This window comes from Amphiprion ocellaris, chromosome 7 (genome assembly GCF_022539595.1).
Source record: "Amphiprion ocellaris isolate individual 3 ecotype Okinawa chromosome 7, ASM2253959v1, whole genome shotgun sequence".
NCBI lineage: Eukaryota > Metazoa > Chordata > Actinopteri > Pomacentridae > Amphiprion > Amphiprion ocellaris.
Window position 1 is genome coordinate 11,463,621 of NC_072772.1, and position 22,812 is coordinate 11,486,432.

Sequence of the window (22,812 nt, forward strand, 5' to 3'; positions counted from 1 at the left end):
TGCAAAGCCAAAACTTGGAAGGTAAATGAACGGAAGAGCAGTCGCTGTAATTTGCTTTTGCCACAGGAGAAAAGAAGTGCTTTAGAGAGTCGGTTTCTTCTGCAAACTTAGCTCACTGATAAGGTCAGTTTAGTGGGTTCACTCTTATACAACATGAAGGTAAGAGACGCTCTGCAGGAAGATTCGTCTTCAACTCCCATACAAAAATGAACAAAATATTAGAAAATGAAGCCGCTGAGCTATAGACTAGCAGAGAATGTTCTACGCTGCATATTAAAACCACAACAGAGACAGTAACATCAGAGTTGAAATGCAATATAGCTGCACCCACTGAGCTTTATTGTTGCCTTTCTCAGTGTTTCCAGCAGAACATATGCACTATTTGATCAATATTATTTGATCACTGCAACTGTCTACACTGCCAAAGTGACCTTTTCAAATCTTTTTTTTTTTGAATGTAACTACACCGATGTGTGTGTTCGGTTGTGAACATTGTCAAAACGCTTCCTAGTGCACAACCCTGCTGTAGCTGAAAGCCTTCCAGAGTGACACTGAAGGGAGTCATGCTGCTTCTGTCATGATGCTTTTGCTAGCCTTTTGTTGGCCAGTTTTTCTTAAAATTCTTGTGACGTAATTATAGTCATTTAGCAAGTAAAATAATTGAATATATAAACACACACACACACGTATGTATATACATACACCAGAGGTCTGCCTGCCTGTCTCACATGTGATGTCACTCAATCTAAAAAACATTGCAGTTAACCTTGTCTCCTTCTCACAATTTCTACTGTACATGAACAATTTGTGCATTAAAATGGGATTCTAATTGCTGTAGAACTTATTTTTTCATAAATCACCTCAGAGTACAGTGTGTTGACCAAAACCTCATTGAGCTCCAAAAGTTTGGGTGTAAATCAGAAGCGGAGGGTCTCGTTAGCCTACCACCAAATCTGTATAATACACAGTACGTACATAGACATTGAAAACAAAATTGTGCTTCACACGGTGACATTTTTTTAATCCGACTTATAACTTTTGAGCTGTGGCCGTTTGAGGTTCTAATCCGTAGTCTGTCTGTCTGCTTCTCTCTCTGGTCTGCTCACTGCAAACAACTAGTGACTCACAGCTGATAGGCTCATTGCTACTGGACTACACTTTCAAAGTAAAACCTCAACAGTTTTTAAAGGTACTGAGCTGGGTTTGAGAAACTAGCTTTTCAAAACAAAAATCCACTTTAGCAGGACATATTAACTGGCAAAAGCTGCGCTAACACCCTCAAAATTTCTTCTGAAATTTTCCTGTTGTTATCATCCTTCTTCTTCTTCTTCTTCTTCTTTATAAAAAGGGTGAACACTTAACAATTCTTTCAGTTTTTTTTTAACCGTTTCAGGCTGTGATAAATGGTATCATATACTGATATTTTAAAGCTAACATGCCTTTCAAATACTGTTTAAAAACCATATACTGACATTTGCAGTTACAACCTGTGTAAACTGTCTCTAATCTGCCTCTTCTTTCAAATTTGTTACCTCTCTTCCTGCTCCTCTCCCAACAATGAAAATGTATGTGCTCACATTCATATTCCTATATATATATTCAGCATGTTGTTTTCTGCTGTTTAAATTAAAGAAACACACAAAACAGCTGTATAACACATAGAAAAACAAACCAGTCTATGTATATTGCATTGCATCACTCAGAAAAGCTGCAACCAAACACAGAAATCCTTCAAAGCAGACACAGAATCAGCAGCCCAATTTAGAAATCTCTTTATTCAGTATACAGTACTTTCACTGTATTAGACAGAGAGGCTGGGCGCATGGAATCAAACACACACAAAGTTATCAAAGATGCAATATGCATGCAGCAGGGGGGAGGAAAAAGACATAACATGGCACTGAAAAGTTAAAAAAAAAAGACTGGCAGAGAAGAGACTGAGGTTTCAGAGGAAAACAAGTAATGCCAGTTGGTTTGCAACAAAACCGTGTGTTTGAGTTATCTCATGTGGATGCTGTTAACATGGAAGTCTCACCTACATTCATCACATCAATGACAAGCATAGATATTCATAGAGGATGTGACAGACAAGTTACAAAGGGTCTGAGAAAAGTCTAATTTGAGAAACTGAACTGTGAACCTTGTGAGCAAAGGATGAATTAATTATAAGTTTTTATGTAGTTTTCTTGCACCTGTTTTACACCCCTACAGTTTATTTCAAGGGTGTTTTTACACCAGCAACCAAAACTATATGGACATGCCAAAGCCCAGTCTTCACTACAGGCACGTGTACATTGTTTAATTGACCGCATGTCATATTTATATACTTTGCATATTCTGTTTGGGTTTTTATTTTCTAATGCTTGCACTACATCATCCATATTGTGGTGCCAGCTGCAAGAACTAAAGCACGCTTCAGGCAAGTCTTCCATTTCTTTAAAAACCTTCCCTGCGTCGTGTTACCGTAGGTTGCTCTGTAAGGATGTGGCCATTTGCAGCCTGTCTATATTCCACGCCAGTGCACATGCCAGCCAGGAGCAGAAGTGTCTGTGGGCAGAGCGAGCACACACCCTGTGAACCACGGTAATGGGTGGGAAATGTCAGTGCATCTGTCCATGCCCTTATACCTATCCTTCCCTTCAGCAGCATCCTTCCTCCTCCTCTCTTTTCTGCTTTTCCGTAGGGCTTATGGCAGCAGAGGCAGACTGTGTACTGCAGCTCAGAACTCACCGTTTTTGCCTTCGCTGGCCACATTCTTTGCTCTTGCCTTCTGTTGCTTTTTTTGGCCATCTTTTGCATTATTTTCTTCCATACGTTGTTTGCTGTGTTGGGATCCATTGTGCCGCATCAGGTAGTGCCTCCATCTGATAACATTCTCTCTGTCACTCTTGCAGCTCTGAGGCAATTATGAGCCCTCAACAAAAACCTTACGGAGGACTCCCAAACTCTGAGCAGCAACAACAAGCTGCTTTTCAGAAAACAAGCAGCAGCATCTCCTTATCTCGCTCTGTCACTCACACATTTGCACAACAAACCGTGGCAAAGCTCACTATTGCACGACTCCAGAGTGACAGAATACGAGGTTCCCTGTGCAGGTTATTCCTCCTGATGACTCATTTGCTTGTCACCGTCTCCCCCCCCCAACTCCCCTCCATCCCTCCATCCCTCCATCCTCGAGCTACTTTGTCACTTATTGACAACCTGAGAAGAGACAGGACTGATATTAGATCTGAGCATGTAGAAAAGCATGATTGCCTGAAAATGAGGTATAGACGTGTATACAGTATAAGATGCGTTTTCCCTGAAGGTCACTGATTTGAGTGCTGGGTTGAAGAAAAAAATGTTTTTATGCAATATGAAGAGGCATTGAGTTTGTTCTTGCTACAATTAAAGTCCTTATGCAGTTGTTTTTTTTTTGTTAAACATGTATGTAAAGTAAAACAGTGCAATAAGATATGAATTATTTTAAGCAGAATTAGCATGCAATTACAGAGAAAACTAACGGAATGGCAGCTTCTCAGTTTCTCTTCTTTGTTAAATGAATTCAACTGAGGATCATTAGTTTATATTGCTGCTTTGTTAAGTAGCAGTTAAATGCTATAATTGTTAAAGCACAGTAATTAATACAAACAGCCTCAGTCAACAAAGCAGCTATAATTGTATTGTTTTTTTTAAATATTGTAGCACATGCAGATTTTAAAACCAGCTTAACCCTTTAACGTTCTGCTCAACCATTTGGTAGAGCACATTTTGACTCACTATATCTTACTGAAAAATATGTTTTACTTAAGTACACCTGTTTTAGCCATCTCTACCACTCAATAGGTACCACTCTGAGGTACATTATACTAAAAAAAAGTCCAGTAGATGTCACTGTGTTTTGAAATAGCATGCAGAGCAAGTTAGTCTGCTCACAGGAAGTTAGCACGAGCAAAATCACTCCTCACATGAGGCCTCTGTTTGCTATGATTTTCAAAGATAAAGTAATACTTTTGACATATTATTGTGCCTAAGGAGTTGCTGAACACAGCTGTGTCATTTGAAATGTTAAAAAATAAATATTTAAAAGGGTCAAATAATTTTTCTTAACTGTTTTGTAGAGGTCAATATTTTAAAAATGGTGGGGTCTCTTCATAAAAAAAAAAAAAACATTGATTGTTGTTATTAGTGCCCCAAAGAGATCATTGCCTTTTTCTTGGTGAGGATGTTAAAGGGTTAAATACAGAACACGTTACAGTAGGTAAATGTGGGACTTGTTGGCTAAAGGTTGGCAGCTGCAAATGGTGAACACTTTTCAAAAACTGTCCAAAGAGCAACTCATTGTGTCGGCTGAGATGTTCACGGTTAGAGTTGAAGTATTACACATGAAAAAAGCAACTCTGCAGTGTATAAGTGAAGGGATGGAGGTAAAGTCAGAAGTGAGAGAACACACATGCATATGGCAGAATAAGTGAGGGAAAGAAAGGAGGGAATCACGAGGTTATCAAACTTAATCAAAATGGAGGCCTTTAGTCGATAGAGGTGACTTCATCACTGCTGATGTAAGTCCTCTTCCCTATCCTCATTTTTATTTTCCTACCTTCCCCTTTTCTCTCCTTGGTTTCATCTGTTGAGACATAATGAAGAGGGAAGTAGAATCGCTTTAATCCAGGAAGAGGGAGGGAGAACAGAGGAGACTCTTTCTGGCAGGTGCTGCAGAGAGACCTGGCACCACACTGAAGCCCAACTAGCACACAAACTGCCAGAAGGCCTGCGTGGCTGATTCAGTGTCGTCGAGCTGCCACCCTAATTTCCCAGCGTCTCCTGAAAAAGGCAGAACAAGTGACGCTCATCAAAGTCACATTGCTCCCCCAGTCCCACTTAACTCAAGTCCTCTTCTTCCTCCTCTTCAGACCTGACCCAGACATCACTTCATCTTCATTTTTCTTATATCCTCCACATTGGGATAATTACCATTGTGTGAAATAAGCTATCAGTCACATAAAAACTCAATTAGAATGATTAGCAATCAACATTTACTGTGGACTTATGTGACCCTTGTGGAAAATTTCCTCCCCATATGGCTCTCCAAGCATCTTAAAGGTACAGCCTGTAGGATTTAGTAGCATCTAGCAGTGAGGTTCTGGATTGTTACCAGCCTCACTGTTGCCTGCCAAACATGTAGGAAAACCTGTAGTAAAATGTAAAAAACACAAACAGAGCCATTTTTGGTGGCAGACTCCATGGAAGAGGACCCGCTAGTTATGTATGTATGGTCATTGTAAAGTGATTAGACACTAATGAAAACATAACTATACATACAGTCTTCAGTCATAGAGAGAGGTGCTCCAGCAGGTAAAATAGGTCACACAGGTTGGATAAAACTGCTGATATTGTCCACGGAGTTTCAAAAAAAGCAAATATACAGGCTTCTCCTGTAATTACAATATGATGTCCAACAAGGATTGCCCATAAACATACCATAGGATGCTACTAATTTGTTTCTTTTGGTAACAAGATGTACTGTCAGGAGTCATTTTGAGAACAGCAGATTCTAAGACAGCATTATACCCAGGTTATGTTTAAGTCAAGCTGTCAGTCATATTCAATGGCAGGTATGTGGATAAATAAATCTATATTTTAGTTTGAGCCATTCTGTCTCTAATGATGCCTTCAGAGAGATGGATGTGCTGTAATGAAACACACTCCTTATTACTGTGTACATATTAAATGTGATCAGACAGTGAGGATTGTCTGCTCTGTGTGCTGCACCAGTGCATTCACTCGGACTCACTCTCTGTCACTCTGTATTTGTTCACCTGCTTGTTTATTTGGCCCCTTGTTGACATAAAAATGACCTTCCAGCATAGATCTCAAATGACTGAACGAACTGACGGGGAAATAGAGAACACGTGACCGATGAAATGTTCTTGAAATGTTTTTTGTTATCTCCCTGCCCAAACCTTTTAAGTGCTTGTGGACACTGGATAAGATCAAAGAGCAGCCATCAAAGCAAGATTGCTTCTCTTGATGTTTATCTCCACACTCACAAGAAGCATTTTGAATTACCCATAACACTCTGCCTCGGGACCTTATACATCTGGTATAAGGAAGCCTCCCTCTGTGCTATATGGTTGACTCATTTATGATCTTGTTTGGAGCTTTTGCCTCCCCTTTCCTCCATTTCCAACCATACAGGCAGACAGGTTAGGTCAGGCTGAGAGTCTCTCAGATATAATCTTTCAAATCAATAAGACATCAAAGCAGCCTCTTGCATCAACTAGCTCCATGTGTGTCTCTATTAGAGCAGCTTCTTGTTCCTTATTCTGTTTTAGTCGGTGATCACGATGGAGTGCAGTGGTGGGTGAAACAAAAAGATTTAAACTATCACAATGTTGGCTCCATGATTGACAAGAGCTCACAATACAGAGCATCAGATGCATTTTTTCTACCCAGGAGTTCTTGAGCGAAACACTACAAAATGAAAACTATCCTGCATTGATCAGTAAAGCAGTGCAGATCATTTGCTGGGGGGAAGATAATCTGTGTTATTGATCTGCTCAAGATGCCAATCAGCTGCCTGTCTGTGTGCTGATTGTGTTGTCTGAAAAAGCTGAAATGTTTGTTAAAGTGATTTTCTGCTGATGCTTTATGAAATCATCAAGCAGAACTGTTAGTGAAGGAGGGCAGATTTTTTTAGAAACGAAGACAGTTGTGCTTTGACTGTTGATAGTGATGTTAAAGTCTGTACAAAACAGTAATAAATATGGGTTTTGAGTTTGTCACTCTACAGAAAACTATGAGCCACCCAACCAGATATAAAAGATCTGAAAAGACAGCAGCACATTTAAAATTAGGTTACAAAATAGTGACAAAAATAAGCAGTGTTCTGGTTTAACTCCACATTTCATGATCAAATAGTTCAATCTTTTCATTTCTTCAGTATTTAATTTCTGAAATTTAGAATGCATTTAAAAACAACTCTCAGAATTTCATTTACACATTATTTGAAAAATTCAGCAAAATGTTTTTTTATTAGTAGCCATTTGGAGAAAGAAACAGGAGATACAACTTGTATATTATCTGTGTTCAAAGTTTTTAAAGCATCATGTTCCACCCAGGGCTGGACTAACTTTTTGGCTCACCTCAGAGCAAAATCACTCACTTTATGCGTAGTCATATAATGAAGATCAATATTAAAACAAAGGGACCTTCATCAAGATAGGACTGTGCTGTGTTAGTCAACATTGTGGTACATATATTACACTGTGAAAATTATCTGAAATTTTATGGATTTCCTTTAATTTATAAAGATATTTTCAGTTTTTTTTAAATATATATATGAAAATGATAATAACATTGCAAAAATAGGCTGCACTTACACGTCTGTACGGAAAATTCCATTAAACATTCATAACTGAATAACCATACAACTGATTTTTATTTTTTTAACATAAAATAATGTTAAAATACATTTCCAAATTTATCAGAATTTCACAAATATCTCATTTGTATTTAATTCAAGTTTAATACTGTAAATGTATTTTCACAATTTGATACAGTTACTGACAATTATCAAAAAAAACTATTGGTTCTTTAATTCTACATAGATTTATTTGTTGAATGAAATATCTTGCATGATTTCATCTAATGAAAATGTTAAAGTATTTTTTAAATCATTTCTCATGTTATATCTTATATATATTTGATAATTTCATTGTTTATACACCTGTAGATATCCTTCATTAAGCATTAAAAAGCCAAAAAAACATGCACATGATCTCATGTACAATTAAAGTGAGAAAATGTATTTTAATTAAATGTCATTTGAGTATTAAACATCACAGTATTTTTATGAGATGGTTCTGTTACCAACAAATTCTCACTTAAATTAGCACAGCACACTTTAGGCACAAACAGCTTCTAGGTCCTGGGAAACATTAATTATCTGGCCCTAGTTCTACCCAAGGCGGCACAGATTTAAGAAATGTGCCAGAACTGGTTATTATTTCATTGTAAAAGACATCCTATTATACAAAAATAACAGCAAGATGGCGTGAGTTATGGGAAAACCTGAATTGAACATAATTTGTTTGCGCTGTTACAAATCACGTGTTTAATTAATAGATTAGTTTTTTGACGTGACAACAATACGAGTAAGATTTGATTAGACTTTGATTAAGGTTGAGGAGTGTGGCCTGTTTGTTTGAAAACAATATATGGTGATATCCTGGCTTTTTTAACCTCTAATACATACAGTTTGTATTATAATAGGTGAACATAAGATAAGCAGTCATCTGCACTATTATTTGCTGATTTTCCAAATGATGACACAGTCCAAATATTGCTTTGTTGTTGTTGTAATGCTACACTTTGCTGTTGCATAATATGTCTTAATGAGAATAAATCAAGTTTGCATCCCTGTTCAGTAATCAAGAGGATGTGGCCTTATTGTGGTACAGGAAGCAATTAAAGTGTATATATATGTGTGTGTGTGTGTGTGTGTGTGAGATTAACGTAAGCATCAACACTAGCCTAATGACTTCATCGCTGTGTGCTCTGACCTCATTAAAATGCCCAATAACTTCATTAATTTGTGTGGAAACCTCATTACAATTCTCCATGACCTCATCACAGCACTGTGACAAGCGTGCTATATGACTAATCTACAATCCCACTGACAAACATGGCCAGAGAAGTGACTGTACATGTTTACTGTGGTGTTAGTAACACAACATAACATGGACAGCAACATGCAAGCATCAGCAGCATTTACATGTAGCTGTAAACAACATGAACATTTCTGTCCAAATTCATAAAACATTGCTCGGTTGAGTCTCCTGTCAAATAACTGAAGCCACTCCAAAGTATTTTGCTCAATAGCTCAAGTTTGCCTTGGGGTTCAAACGCTTTCAGTGCAATCACTCATTCTAATTAGTGCAGAATATGAGGAAGAAATGCTAATTGTTCACCTTTAGACTGTAATGTGCACATTTTGTTCAAACAAATTGTTCTTTAACCCCTCGTACTCATCACTCATTTTGAACTTCATTTACTTCTCTATAAAGTCTGAGTTTTGAATTCAGTTAAAAAGAAAGTAAGAACAATAAAGGCAAATCTGTCCCAGTTCATACAGGAAAATCTACAGATAAGGTCTCAGGGCACCGTGGAAACTAGCAAGAACAGTGATTTCATGCCCAGTGTGGGATGACCATATGCCACACGGATGATATATATAGAGCATTAGCCATATGTTAAAATAGCAGATGGGGACATCATGAAACTGTGAAAAAAGTGCTTGTGATAGATGGAATGTGATTAAGTTCCATAATGGGATATTTGAAAAATCTTAGAAATGGATATGTTTAATTCTACTTACAAATGAACAGGGAACTTTATTAAGAGGGTCAGAGGACAAACATATCACACACTATCTGATAGGAGTGTGAAAGTTGTGTCTATGTGCTGCAACTTTGCCAAAATACAGTTCTGTTATATAACATCGAGAAACTGTCATTATAGAGTCGATCCTTAACTTTTGATTGCTAGTGTAATTTCACTAACTGAAACCACCATGACATGGTTTTAAAAAGACAGGCTTGTCACCTTATGCTATCACAATATCCATATTTATCAGTTTATATATATTTATATATTGTTTTGTCGTGAAATTTGAGTGTAAAAGAGCTTTTCTTTGTGTTTTTACTAACAAAACTTTAAGTACAATCATGTTGTACACTGACAGGTGATTCCTTTGTTCTTGAAGAAGCAAAAAATTGTGTTTGTTTTTTGTTCAATTTTCTTTACTTGTTAACTGATGATAGAAAAATCTAAAAACAGTCGCTTGCTGTAAACTGACAGAAAATTTAAATGTGAAGCGTTAAATTTTAACTTACATTTTTTGGCACTTTGAGCAACAGCAGCTCAACAGTAATTAAACCCAGTATGTTGCATAAGTCTGTGCAGCATACTGGGATATAGACAAGGAAGCATATAGAGGCCAAATACCTGTCTCCGTAATTAATAAGTGGTTGCCCTAGAAACAAACAGTCAACCACCAGCTTTTATCTGTAGCTGCTGGTAATTGGCAGGGGAGCTTACAATTTTTTTTTGAAAAGATAGAAAACAACCTCTTTTGTCTACAGTTAGAATATAATACATAATAATTAGGTCTTGCACTGTCTTGCTTGTATGGATCATAGTATGAAAAATTCTGCAAGATTTTTTCACCTGAGATATTTCACATCTATATGTTCTTTTCAAATAGCTGTGTGTGTTTTTGGTCATGCCTCATTTTGTTGATGTGTGTGTTTGTATGCATGAACGTAAGTGCTCACTTTATGTGTCTGTACAGTGTGTGGTGACGATGTGAAGACACACTGCTGTGCTTTCAATTGCTTACATCCACGATGCCACAGCAAAACACCTGCCAGGTGACGTGGAGGAAAACTGCAGGATGGAAGCAGCATCGAATGAAAGCAACCATCTGTTCCTACCTTCTGACACTGATATCAGCGAGAGTATGCATGCTGGTATAAACTCATTTATCCATTCACGCATCTTTGTGTGTTTCAGATAAAGACCCTGGACCAGGTAATTCAGAAAACAGACTGAAGAATCGGGCTGAAGATGCTGTCGTCTCTGGTCACTGCGCTGCGGACCTTCACCGAGCGGTAAGACCAACACTTTGTAATTTCAATGTTGTAGATGCGTATTGATCAAAAACCCTCCAGCTCTATTTCTGAAACTCACATCAAACACTCTTCTCCGCAGCGAAAAAGATTTTTGGTGTGAAATGGTCTCACAAGAGCTACAAAGTGTGTGAGTCAGACACTTTTTTTTTCCAGCCTTGTGTGAATTATAGAGTCCATTCGTGTTTCTTGCAGAACCTGGGCTGCTACAGGTGGCCTCCTTTTCAGAAAATAGATGATGTGGGAACACAGTCACTCTGTAGCATTTTGTCCAGGCTAACTTATTTTGCTTCTGTCATCAAAGGCCACTTGTTCAGGTTGTCAATGTCAGATTAATTTATATAGCACTTTTAAAGGCCTATGGCCAACCAAAGTGCTTTACAGTAAAGTATATCATCAGCAATACAAAAACAATAAAAACAATACAATAAGACAGTAAAATAAAATGGATAAAAGATCCGTTAAAGGTGACTCTGCTCAGCCAAAGGCCAGGCTGAACAAGTGGGTCTCAAGATGAGTTTTAAAAATGGAGAGGCTATTCGCAGACCGCACAGCGAGGGGCAATGCGTTCCACAGCATGGGAGCCACAACTGTCAAGGCTCAGTCTCCTCTGATTTTCATGAGGGATCGAGGATCGTGTTGGACCATCTGGTCAGCTGACCTAAGGGCTCTGGAGGGTTGATGCACCTTAACGAGGTCAGATAAATATTCTGGGGCCAGTCCATTCAAAGACTTCAAAACAAATAAAAGAATCTTACAATCAATCCTGTACCTAACCGGAAGCCAGTGAAGTGAAGAAAGCAACGATGTTATGTGCCCGCGTTCGGTGAAAGGAATCATCTGAAATAAAGGTGCTATGGGTGTGGATAAAGAAATTCTCTACCTAGCCTTAATAGAAGCTGTCAGACAGTCATAGTTTGTATGATGTATAGCTACCCGTCTGTATTATCTGAACACATTGTCTGCCCTGGTTACACCAAAAAAATAAGGAAAATTATACCCTAAACCCAACTTTATTCTAGTGTTTGACAAAGCATATTTTTTACAAAAGTCTTATGTGGGTGTTTTTTAAGCAATTTTACCATTTTCTAAATATTTGTTCTCTACATTTAATTACACTAAATAAAAATGATACTTAGTGGATCTCCTGTCAGCTGTTATTTGAAAAGATTAAAAATGCCGGGATATGCTTTGTTTCTCTATTCTTCACATTTTGTGTGGTTGATTTTTATCTGGGCGGCCCAAAAATTAGCATTTTTTAAAAAAACTTTTGTTCTTTTTGACGCTCTTTTCCACTCTCAGAAACGTTAGATTTCAGTTTACGGTGTCTAAAACTCACCATGATAAAACAGTCTCTCCTGCCATTGCTAAGGTGTTTTTCTTCCCCTCCACCTGAGGGCTCTCTCTGTTGCTCCACCTCATGAACATCTTCCTCCAGTCGGGGGGTGATTACAGCTCTTAATTGGTGCCATTCATCATCCGGACCCGAGTCAGGGTTTCCCGAGGGACCCGGGTTAGAGAGGGAGAGGAAAATGAAAAGGCAAGCACTTGTACACGCTCTGGGAGTGCTGAGGCAGAGAGCCGGTCAAAAGGTACTAATGGATGCCAGGCTGCTGAGAGAGCACAGGCCTCTGAGATGGAGCTCATCATCAGCAACAGCAGCGGCAATGTCTCAGCAGTGCCTCTTGCATAACAGGTGCCACCACCCCCCAGTCAGATGGAAAAATAAATGGGACAGATGGTGAACAGAGTGGGGGCATTGGCTGCTTTTATGTAATATTAGAGGCATGTGGAGGAATGGATATTTTGTTGATGGTAACTTAATATTGGCGGCAGCTGAGGCGGCTGTTGGTTGTGCTGCTGGGTGTGATTTGTATTCACTTTCAGGGGAAATTGCAGTTTTCAGATTTTTGTCATCTAGCAGTGAGGTAAGAAAAATACTAAAATATATTCAATGATAAGGAAAATGAACATTATATGAACAGATTTATCTTGCAAGAAAGTCATTTAATGTTTAATACATCTATACATCAAACAGGAAATGTTCTATATTATAACAAATCCTAAAACACATATAAATCAGTATCTTAGTTGAGATTAAAGGTCACATTGAGGAAAGACAAACTGACCTATTTGCAATGTTGATCTCGTCTTGAAAAATATGAACAAACGTGGGCTGCCTCCTACAGATGTTGAGATTAAGCTTGAGAGAAGCGCTGAAGGACAAAGGTGATAAATGGTAAAGGGCATCAGAAACACCTGCTTCAGATGCTCTGCGATTTTTCTGCCTGACTCACCTGGGACAGAGCGAAGTAGGGCAGAAGATAATTGTAGGTCAAAATGTTCTTTGGGAGAAGAACAACTTGTATGTGTAGCACAGGTGCATGAATGTGCTTCATTTACCATCACTGGAGTTTGTGTGTGTTGGTAAATGTTGGACTCAGATGCAGTATTAGGCCTACAGTGGTCAGTGGTACCATAGCTGCCATAACAGTAAAGAAAATCAATCTTCAGTAACTAAACATTACATTACATTTTTTTTCAATTTGTTGTCTTCCACTTGTGTGCATCTGACAAAATAGAAACTCTTATATTTTAATCAATCCACCTGTCTACAGAGGCCATGTGATGCTGTGTTTTTGATTGCTTTTGTTTTTCTAAATAAGACAAATGCAACCGAAAGCACATTTTTCCAAGTCAGTTTTTTTCCATGCTTGCAGTGATTGTGTGTTGGACTCTGCCAAAGCATGTGTGATTTACACTGATGCATCCTGTGGAGACACTGATGGACGACTGAAGCTGCTGCTGCTCCTCTGATAATGTGCTGCTCACGTTACGCCTTAATACCATGAGCAGAAACAGTGCAGCACGCAGTAGGAGTCAATGGATATGGTTTATTCAGGGCTGATTAATTCGTTGGACAGATAGCAGATATTTGGTTTATCTGATATTCATTTGCAGCAGAAATAAAAAATCTTTGTCTCAAACTTTAAAATAGCATAGATTCTGACACAAAATTTATTGATGTCTTGATCTATGTTTTAAACATCCATCCACCCATCCATCCATCCATCCATCCATCCATCCATCCATCCATCCAACCATCACTTAACCCTCGTGTTGTCCTGCGGGTCAAAATTGACCCATTTTAAAGTTTGAAAATGTGGAAAAAAAAAAATTTTCATAGTGAAACTTTTGATGTCCACATTTTCAACATTTTTGGGAAATCTTCGAACATTTTTTGGTGGAAAAAAAATGTTAAAAATGTTTCTTAAGAACATTCACAAAAAAATCTACCAAAATCCAGCAAAATTCGCTGGATTTTGGTTGATTTTTTTTGTGAATGTTCTTAAAGAAAATATTAGAAGTTTTACTGATATATATGCAATCACTTTAGATATTTTTAGGATTTTTTTGGAAGATTTTTACTCATTTTTTTGAAAATATTTACAAGAATTTTCTTGCCAAATTTGAGGGATTTTTTAAAATAAAACTTTTAAGGAAACTTTTAAGAAATTATTGAAATTTTCTTCCTGAAGGTTTTGCAAATTTTCAAAAAATTTGGGATTTTTTTTTTTTTACTGAATTTTTGGATTTTTTTCAAACAAGGCAGCAATATTTTTTTGGTGCCCGTAAATGAGGACAACGGGAGGGTTAATCTTCTGTAGGGTCGCTGGGGTGTTAGAGTATATCTCAGCCAACTTAGGGTGAAGGCAGGGGACACCCTGGACAGGTCACCAGTCTATCACAGGGCTTCACACAGAGACAAATAATCACAATTACTTTCACACTAACCCTAACCCTACAGACAATTTAGAATGACCAGTTAACCTCAGCATGTTTTTGGACTGTGGGAGGAAGCTGGAGAACCTGGTGAGAACCTAGGCTGCACAGGGAGAACATGCAAACTCCCGGCAGAAAGATCTCCAGGGCCAGGCTGGGACGTGAACTGCGGATCTTCTAGCTGTGAGGCGATGGCGTTAACACCCTATTTTAAACATGTTTACTAAAAAGAGACCATTTGAACATTTTTCCCACAGTGCTGACAGACTGCCAGTCAGTGCTGTGGGCAGCATTTTGCTCAAGATCCCAAAGCAGTGACTACAGATCATGTAAATTTTTTTTTATTCATAGTCAGATCCAACATTGATAATCAAAAAAATCCTAAATCTGATTGATCAGCATTTGGGCAGGCCAATAATTGGTCGACTCTTGATCAACAGTCCCAATGAATGCTGACAGGCATCCTAAAATATGCTAGCATGCTGTTAATGGCAAGCTAAATCTGTTGTTTAGCTAGTGTAATGTCCACCATCATAGTTTTGTATGTCAGCATGCTAATGATTATTAGTCAGCACTAAACACAAAGTCCAACTACAGCCGATGTTAATAGTTTTGCAAGTATTTGGTTCTAAGCTAAATTACTGGACAAATTAAATTCTTGATCAGGTATTGGAGCTAGAAACAAATGTAGGGAATCACCAACATTGTTATGATCCTCCTTATGGTGAACATGAACGTCTGAACCAACTTTAGCAGCAATCTATTCAGCAGTTGAAGTGATGTTTAATTTTGGACCAAAGTGATGGACCAACCAACAGTCTAGCATTGCCATCCCTAGAACATTAGCCTTGTTATTCATTTTTTTTCTCCAATGGCTGTTTGTAGTGTTGAAACAATAACAACAGAAAAAATACATGTTAAATTTTCTTCTAAAGAAGAGATGTCTGTAAATTTGTGACAGGCCACTTGCAAAATAGCTATTACTATTTGTATTCTGAATTTTAAATCCTTGCAGCTCCACATCATCCCAATATAAAGTCAGTGGGACGACTAGGCAGACTTGAGTCCACACAACATGGAAGCAGACCTGGATTCTAGACAGAAAACTAAAAATTTTAGCCTAATGCGCCAGGCAGTTTTCATTCAAGTGAGTGGGCGCCATCATCGAGTGCAGTCTCCAGTTCCTATTACACACTCATGCCCTGGAGCCATGCTGCACACACAGCAAATTCAGAGACGGGAACAACGCATTAGAGACATAGACAATGACAGTGCATTTAATTTCATGTTTGAGATACTTAGGCTCCCATCATGAGCCTCAGCCATGATGTTGCATTTGCTGACTAGCTATACAGTGACCTTCACGCACCGCAAGCCCGTCTTTTATGGCCTATTAATGTCTAACCTGTGGACGCTGAAACCATTTATTAGACGGCACAAGCTGATATTCCCCAAGTAAACCATGAGCAGCATCCAGATATAACAACAGAAGCTTTCCTGGAGTCAGCACTCTTTTATTTCACGCAGCTTGAATCCAGAGTCAAGGAGTCGGCCCACAATCTTTGAGGGCCTTATAATAATAGTGAAACTAACTTTATTTATATAGCACCTTTAAGAACAGCATTCACAAAATGCTTTGACAGTCAACACATGCAACATAGACAATTAAGCAAGATCTAGGAGACAAGTCACAGCAGTCAATTAAAATAAATAGTAAAAATGATAATAACCCTGTAAATTAAATATATAACTAGCTAAATTAGCGCTTACGTCAAACAAGGGAACTATCCAGTTTACAAATTAAAGAATAAGATAGAGGGTTAAAGTCAGAAATTAAAAATTTTAACAAAATAGACAGTTAAAGAATTAGAGAGACGACATCACACCAAAGAACCAGGCAGCTAAAAGTAAAATACAACAAGAGAGAACATGTGAAATAAACAGGACATAATACAAAATAAAGCACTAAAACTACATGAAGCTAAAAGTAAACTTCACATAAAAGCAAGTCTATAAAATTGGGTTTTCAGAAGTGATTTAAAAGAAGCTACTGACTGTGCAAACCTTATCTACTAAGGCGAGTGGTCTTCATCGCAGTCCACACGATCTAGCTGTGCTCGGCTGTGATCCCATATTGCCCAACACCCCGGCTTCTTCTGAGCTGTCCAAATTGTTTGGGGAAATGACTAGCAGCATCGAATGCTGTGTGCTTGCTTTGCTTTGTCGGAAACACAAAATAGCCTCAAATCAAGAGCTCTTCAGGGAAGTGTGGTTAGCCGGGCTGCGATTGTTGCTCGGTGTGCAGGTGTGTGGTGCTGTAAGCATGTAATCAGTTACTCAGGGGGCTACATCTGAAGTAGACTAATCAGAGAGAAGATGGGACTTCTAACAGCAGGTGTAAATCAGCAATGATTTTCTCTCTGCTCCATTTTTTTCTTTCTCTCTCAGTCTCTCTCTGCTTCTCTGTGTGCATGAATAAGCTCACCATTAAGCGAAACATTACTAATGGGTATGTGCCTTCCAACCATGCTGCCCTCCCTGGGCTCCTTGGGTATAGCTTTTAGCTTCTACATCCTTTCTCCATCTCTAATCTTTCCTTTCCTGCCTCATCATCGTATCATATATATCATAAATACTCATATTAAATCTCTGTGTCTGTCAGATTTAATTAAATGATCTAAGGGGTGTATGAAGGGGTGAGAATACGAGTGTCAGATGAAAATATCAGTGCAAGGCTTCTTGACAGGTTGTGTTTCTTTGTAGGTAGGAGGCAGTTTTCTGTCAGCTCTCGGCTTTACAGACTTTACTGCTGCCCTCATATCTACTCTCAAATGGAAAATGTTTTCTTCTGTAAAGGGAAGAAAACATTGATTTTCAGCAGAAGGACACAAAGGGTGACTTTGACTTTTCATGCCAATGGTGGGAGGTGAGAAAGCTCTGTTTTGAGTGTTGTTCCAACATCTCACCTCTCAGTTTGTGACCAGGGTCAAGGAAACTGTTTGGAAACGGCAGATTAGAAGGACTGGCTGTGATTTGTCTGTCGGTATAAGCCGTGATACTCTCTTGCTGCGCAGATATTAACAGTATGCAGCCGTTTTATGGGACAGGGTGAAGAGCGTAATGTTGTGATTGTTTGGTCTTGCTAAGCTAGTGGAGGGGCTGCAGCAGGAGTCCTTATTCCACTGTTTAACAGTCCTCTGTCATCTATCAGACTACAACAAACTGCCAATCTGAGCTCATGTTTAAGTGGAGCAATAAGCAGTCATAGTGAAGGCAAGATGCTGGAGATCAGCATCTGATGTTGAAGGACCATCAAAAGGAGACAGTCTCACTGACAGAGCAGAAATCTGTGGAAAGGGGTCTATAATTTATGATACAAACGGCAACACTAGTCCATGGGTCTGTTACAGGTTATGGCGATAAAGGGAAGCATTTTTATCTGTGCCATATAGTCAGTATAGTATCGTACCATAAAAAGGAGTTTTGTGGTATTTTTGAAGTGTCACCGGAATGACTCAGTTCTTTTATTCTTTTTACGATAAAATTTTACACCACACTGACTGCTTTGTGAAACTGTACTCCCTGTCAGACCAGTTTCAGAGGCAGCCTCTTCATTTACTTGAATGTGGCCAATCCAGCAATTTAGACTGCTCTGATTTAACAAAAAAAAAAAACTAACAAAAACACACACACACAGAGTTGTCTCACAAATAAGTTAAACCTGCCTCAAGTTTTGTACATGCGATGCCATGTAATGAGAATAATGTATTTCTAATGTTTATCTCATGACTCTGGCGGTGAAAGGTAAAATCTTTTAAGTCATAATAGCTTTTCCCTTATGGCATTTAAAGCACAGTGCAATGTTTCAGTGTTTGAGATGGCAGCAGCCTTGCTTAGTACCTGCTGACTCAGAACATCTGCATAGACACAGTGGAACACAAAAATTTGGATAAATTGCACAATAATCCGTCCAATAGTTATTGACCATCAAAGTTAGTAGGATGCATCCTCTGAGAAACATGAATATTTGTGTAAAATTGGTTGCAGTGATAATTCAGGGAGACCTAAAAGGCCATAGCTCTAAAATTGCTTTAAAAAAAGCTTTCACTGATTGAAGTCGTAGTCCTTTTAGTTGTCACATCTTCTTACAACTCGAAAAAAAAAACCCTTCTACATAAGCAGTAAATCAAAAATGGTTTGCTTAAGACAAACACATTTTCTATCTATTTTTGGTAAGCAACTCATAAAATCTTAAAATTACATTTAGATTTCCACCTTACAGAAATGTTTTGAAACAAATCTAGAGCTGCACAATTATGGTCAAAATGATGATCACAATTATTTTGATTGATATTGAGGTCACAACTATTCGATGATTTTACATAAATATTTTTACTGCTCATTCACATTTAAAAAAACAGACAGAGCACTGCTTTTCCTTCCATGTTGTTTTGCATTCTTGCTAATGTACAAATCTTTGCATGACGGTAAGACTTCAAATAAGGTTCATCTTCACGTGTAGTCATTGTATCCCCTACAGGCAACATCTAAATGGAACAAAACGTTGAACATCTGCTGAACATCTGCTCATGGATCAACCTTCAATTTATCAATGATCCATAAATGCCTCCAATGCAGGGGACCATGACAGATAGTCGCTGGGCAGCTGTGCACAGAGAAACCTCTACTCTTCCTAGTCAGTCACTAAAAACAGTGAAATGAAACCAAGTGATTTCATCTACATGGGCTGTTTTCTATTACTTTTTAAATTAGTTTTTAAACATCAGCATCACAGTCGGCCATTTATTTTTTTGCAAGTCGTGATTGTGATTAAGATTCTGTTAATTGTGCAGCACTAAATAAATACATAATAAATCATGATCAAGAGAATATACTGCGACTGAAAGCGAATATATTAATCCTGAGAAGCAACACTGTGATCCAACTGTCTTGGACACACACAATACAGTATTTACGGTAGGCAGAGTGCAATCATGAATGGGGGTCTACAGTGTTTGTACAGTGTCAGTTATGGATGGCCCCATGCTGCAGCAGCATATGAAGGACTGTCTGCTGAGCTGCAGGCCGGGGCGAGTTTGCCACATGGAGGAGCAGGAATAATGAGAAGCGGGACTGAGGGTCATTAGAGGCAGAGAGGGTCTTTTTCCACATTGGTAGATGATAGACTGCCACTGGAGTTTGATTAAAATGCATTGTGTGGGGTGAATAGGATGCTGTTTTGGGGTGAGAAGGAGACATGAGCCTCAGGTTTATTAAACAGAATTTACAGTGGAGATTTTACGTCTCTCTGGGAAAGTTTAACTGAGAGAGCAGAGGGGAACATATGCACTTACATGCACAAAACCTGTATGGACTCTCATGCACAAGTAATGCAAACTGAATATGACGACACGCTGCACAAACACGCATAGACACCTACACACACAACAACACACAGAGCAGAATGCCTGAGCAGATGCTCTGTGGTTGTCGGGATCAGATGGACACCGTTGTTTCTGTACTGGAGACAGCATAGTGGTAGAAGGATGCCTGAGTAAATCTGGCTTCAGCCATCTGTCCCAACACCTCTCTGCACACAGAGTGGATCTGACACCACTCCACAGACAAATACAAAGTCATTTTGATTAAACAAGTTGAGAGCACTCTGGAAAAATGCACTGTCAACAAAGTCTGAGAATCGCTCAGTGACTTTTTGGTGCTCAAAGTGATGAAGAGTTAACCGATACTGCTGTCATGGTTGTATGAAACGTACATAAATATGAAGCGACACTTCATCTTTGGTCATCAAGATAGCAAATAAGCCATTTTCCTAAAATGTCCAACTATTCCTTCATGAGGATGACGCTGTAATATGCTGTAAGCTTTAATATGTGGAGCTTATGGTTATAAAACTTCGAAAACTATGCTTTTTTATCTTTTTATCTCATATTAACTCATATATTAACAATACTTTTATTTATTCTGTTCAAATCTCCCAGTGAGACAGCTTAACAACAATACCAGGACCCTGAAAGTCAAGCAGCTAAGTGGAATTTAGCCATCATTGATTTTATTGGGATAATAGTTTACAGCTGAATTAGATTAATCATTCTAGGTTTTGTTTACAATAAGAGAGGGAACTGAAGCCAGTCTATTTAAGCTGGAACTCAGGAAGTGGCAGCTCAGTCCACCAGTTGACTGAGGCAAACTGTGCTTGCAGCCTCTCTCACAGGCATCTCATTCATGACCTTTCAAATGATTGCTGATTAGGAGCACTCAGCCGCCTCCAGTGAGGAGAAGAGGGGAAGCGAGAGAGCAGAGGAGAGGAGGGCACCAACAACAGCGTGTTCTGTGAGTATTTTCATTCGGTGTTTGCAGTATTTCCACCGGGCTGAGCACATGCTGCTAATAGAAGAGCATCAGTCGCTCAGTTAGAGTCTTTCTGCAGCAAACTCGGGCTGTTTTTACTGTCATGGTTTTCTCATTGCTATTCGATAAAAGAGGGAGTTAAATGGTTTCAGTAGATCGCCACTGTTCTGCAGGATGGACGAGGCTTCGGGAAGAGGGATGGATTATGACTAGCATTGAGCTTACAAGTATACATTAGTCAGTCATTCTAGGTCTGTAGGCATCTATAGAAATTATATTTTCTACATAATGGCCAAAGTAAATAAAAAATAAAGTTTTATTTATCCTTTCATTCCATCTTAATATACACACACATATATATATATATATATATATATATATATATATATATATATATATATATATATATACCAACTATTCTTAATGCAGATAGTTCAGAAAATTTAAAATATAAGCTGCTTTGGCTTTCAGATCATCTAATTACATTAATAAAAGTGTATAAATGACTAAATCATTCTGCTTCTCTGTTTTGGAAGAAATAGTATAGTTGCATGAACTCTGACCGCTAGAAGACCCCTCCAGGTAAAACAAAGTTTCTGACCCTGTTAACAAGACAGCAAAGACTTTTTTTTCATATGTTAGCAGACACCTCATAATTGTCGAAATAAGCAGTCAGTGCTATTCCACCGTCTTACTGCTGTGTACCAATAACATCTCAAAAACCTGTCTTCTGACTTTCAGGGTTTTGTACGTAACAAACTTAAGGAGCCAATCCTTTCAACTTGCAGGGTGGGACTTTTTTGCATCATTTACTTTCAGAGTCTGTTTCCAGTTTCCACTTTGACAGCCGTTGTGCTGCACAGACAAGTTTTACAGTGTCCGAGCAAAGACATAAGTGAGCTGGTGTGGTTGAGGTGCAGTGAGTGGGGATCGGTGGGTGGAGATAGAGGTAGGGACGTCATAGAAGCAACTGTGTAGTTACATCTGAAACATTTTAAGGTAGAAAGGGATTATTTTCATGGAAAAAACAAACAAACTTTAAGATGCAAATGCATTTTTAGGGTATTAATCAATGACCAGAGAGGGTCCTAGTGTGGAAAATATCCCAACCATAACCATACACATATGACAAATAAAATTATTTGTTGGTGAATGTTTTCCCAGATATGTTCAGTGTAAATATTCATACACATTCTTTAAACATGTTTATTTTGATTATGCTGATGCAGAAAGTGAAGCCCAGCAAAGTGTCCTTCCCAAATATTTGCTGCTTTGAAAGGGTAGCGTATGAATTTCATTTTCACAAACCTTTTCGCTGCACCACACAAAGGAAAAACACCAAAGGGAAGCTCAGCCTGATCCACTATCTCTGCAAAGTCTCTGAAAACATGATCATGTTGGTCCACCGCTATTACTTCCAGCCACCTGACAACACATTATCATTAATCCCTGGAGTGTTGCGGGGACCCTTCAAGCTTTGGTCCACTTGAATTATTCAGAGTTGCGCTCTTATCCTGCATGGCCCTCTGTGGTGTTCTGGTTGCTTAATCTATTAGTCATCTCCAGTGCACAGGATCTATGGGACTTGTGTGGAGCATGTTCATGTAGAGAGCAGCTGGAAGCATGAGGATGTGCGTCAGGATTTTACTTTAATGCATGGTTTTTAAGCATTTCTTTTTTTTTTTTTTTAACTGCAGATCAGGCTACTTTAGTTATCCATGTGTTAAAGTGTCAGTGCTGAATGAAAAAGTCAGGCTGAAGACTGAAATTATTTACTTTTAATAGAATGTACTGTTATATTTTCATTCCACCCATCAAAAGACAGACAAATTAATGACATTCAAATTTATCCCAGGTCTGATGTGGCCTTTTCATCCTGGTTATTTTCTCCTCGGCTTAAAGTATCTGTTTTTAGGCTTGAAACATTGTAACCTTTGCGTTTGTTAAGAAATTGCAGTGAGATGGTGAAACAGCTGATGTTTATTATTAA

At 38.5% G+C, this 22,812-nt stretch overlaps 1 protein-coding gene across 5 annotated transcripts in view; it reads left to right on the plus strand.

Moving 5' to 3' along the window:
• Positions 1 to 22,812, plus strand: part of sphkap (SPHK1 interactor, AKAP domain containing) — a 132,751-nt gene that overhangs the window by 60,041 nt on the left and 49,898 nt on the right. For all 5 annotated transcript variants that reach the window (XM_055012254.1, XM_055012255.1, XM_055012257.1 and 2 more), the window contains exon 2: positions 10,555 to 10,652. In XM_055012254.1, coding sequence (XP_054868229.1) covers positions 10,609 to 10,652 — 44 coding nt within the window. In that variant the 5' untranslated portion in view covers positions 10,555 to 10,608. The remainder of the gene's footprint in view (positions 1 to 10,554; positions 10,653 to 22,812) is intronic.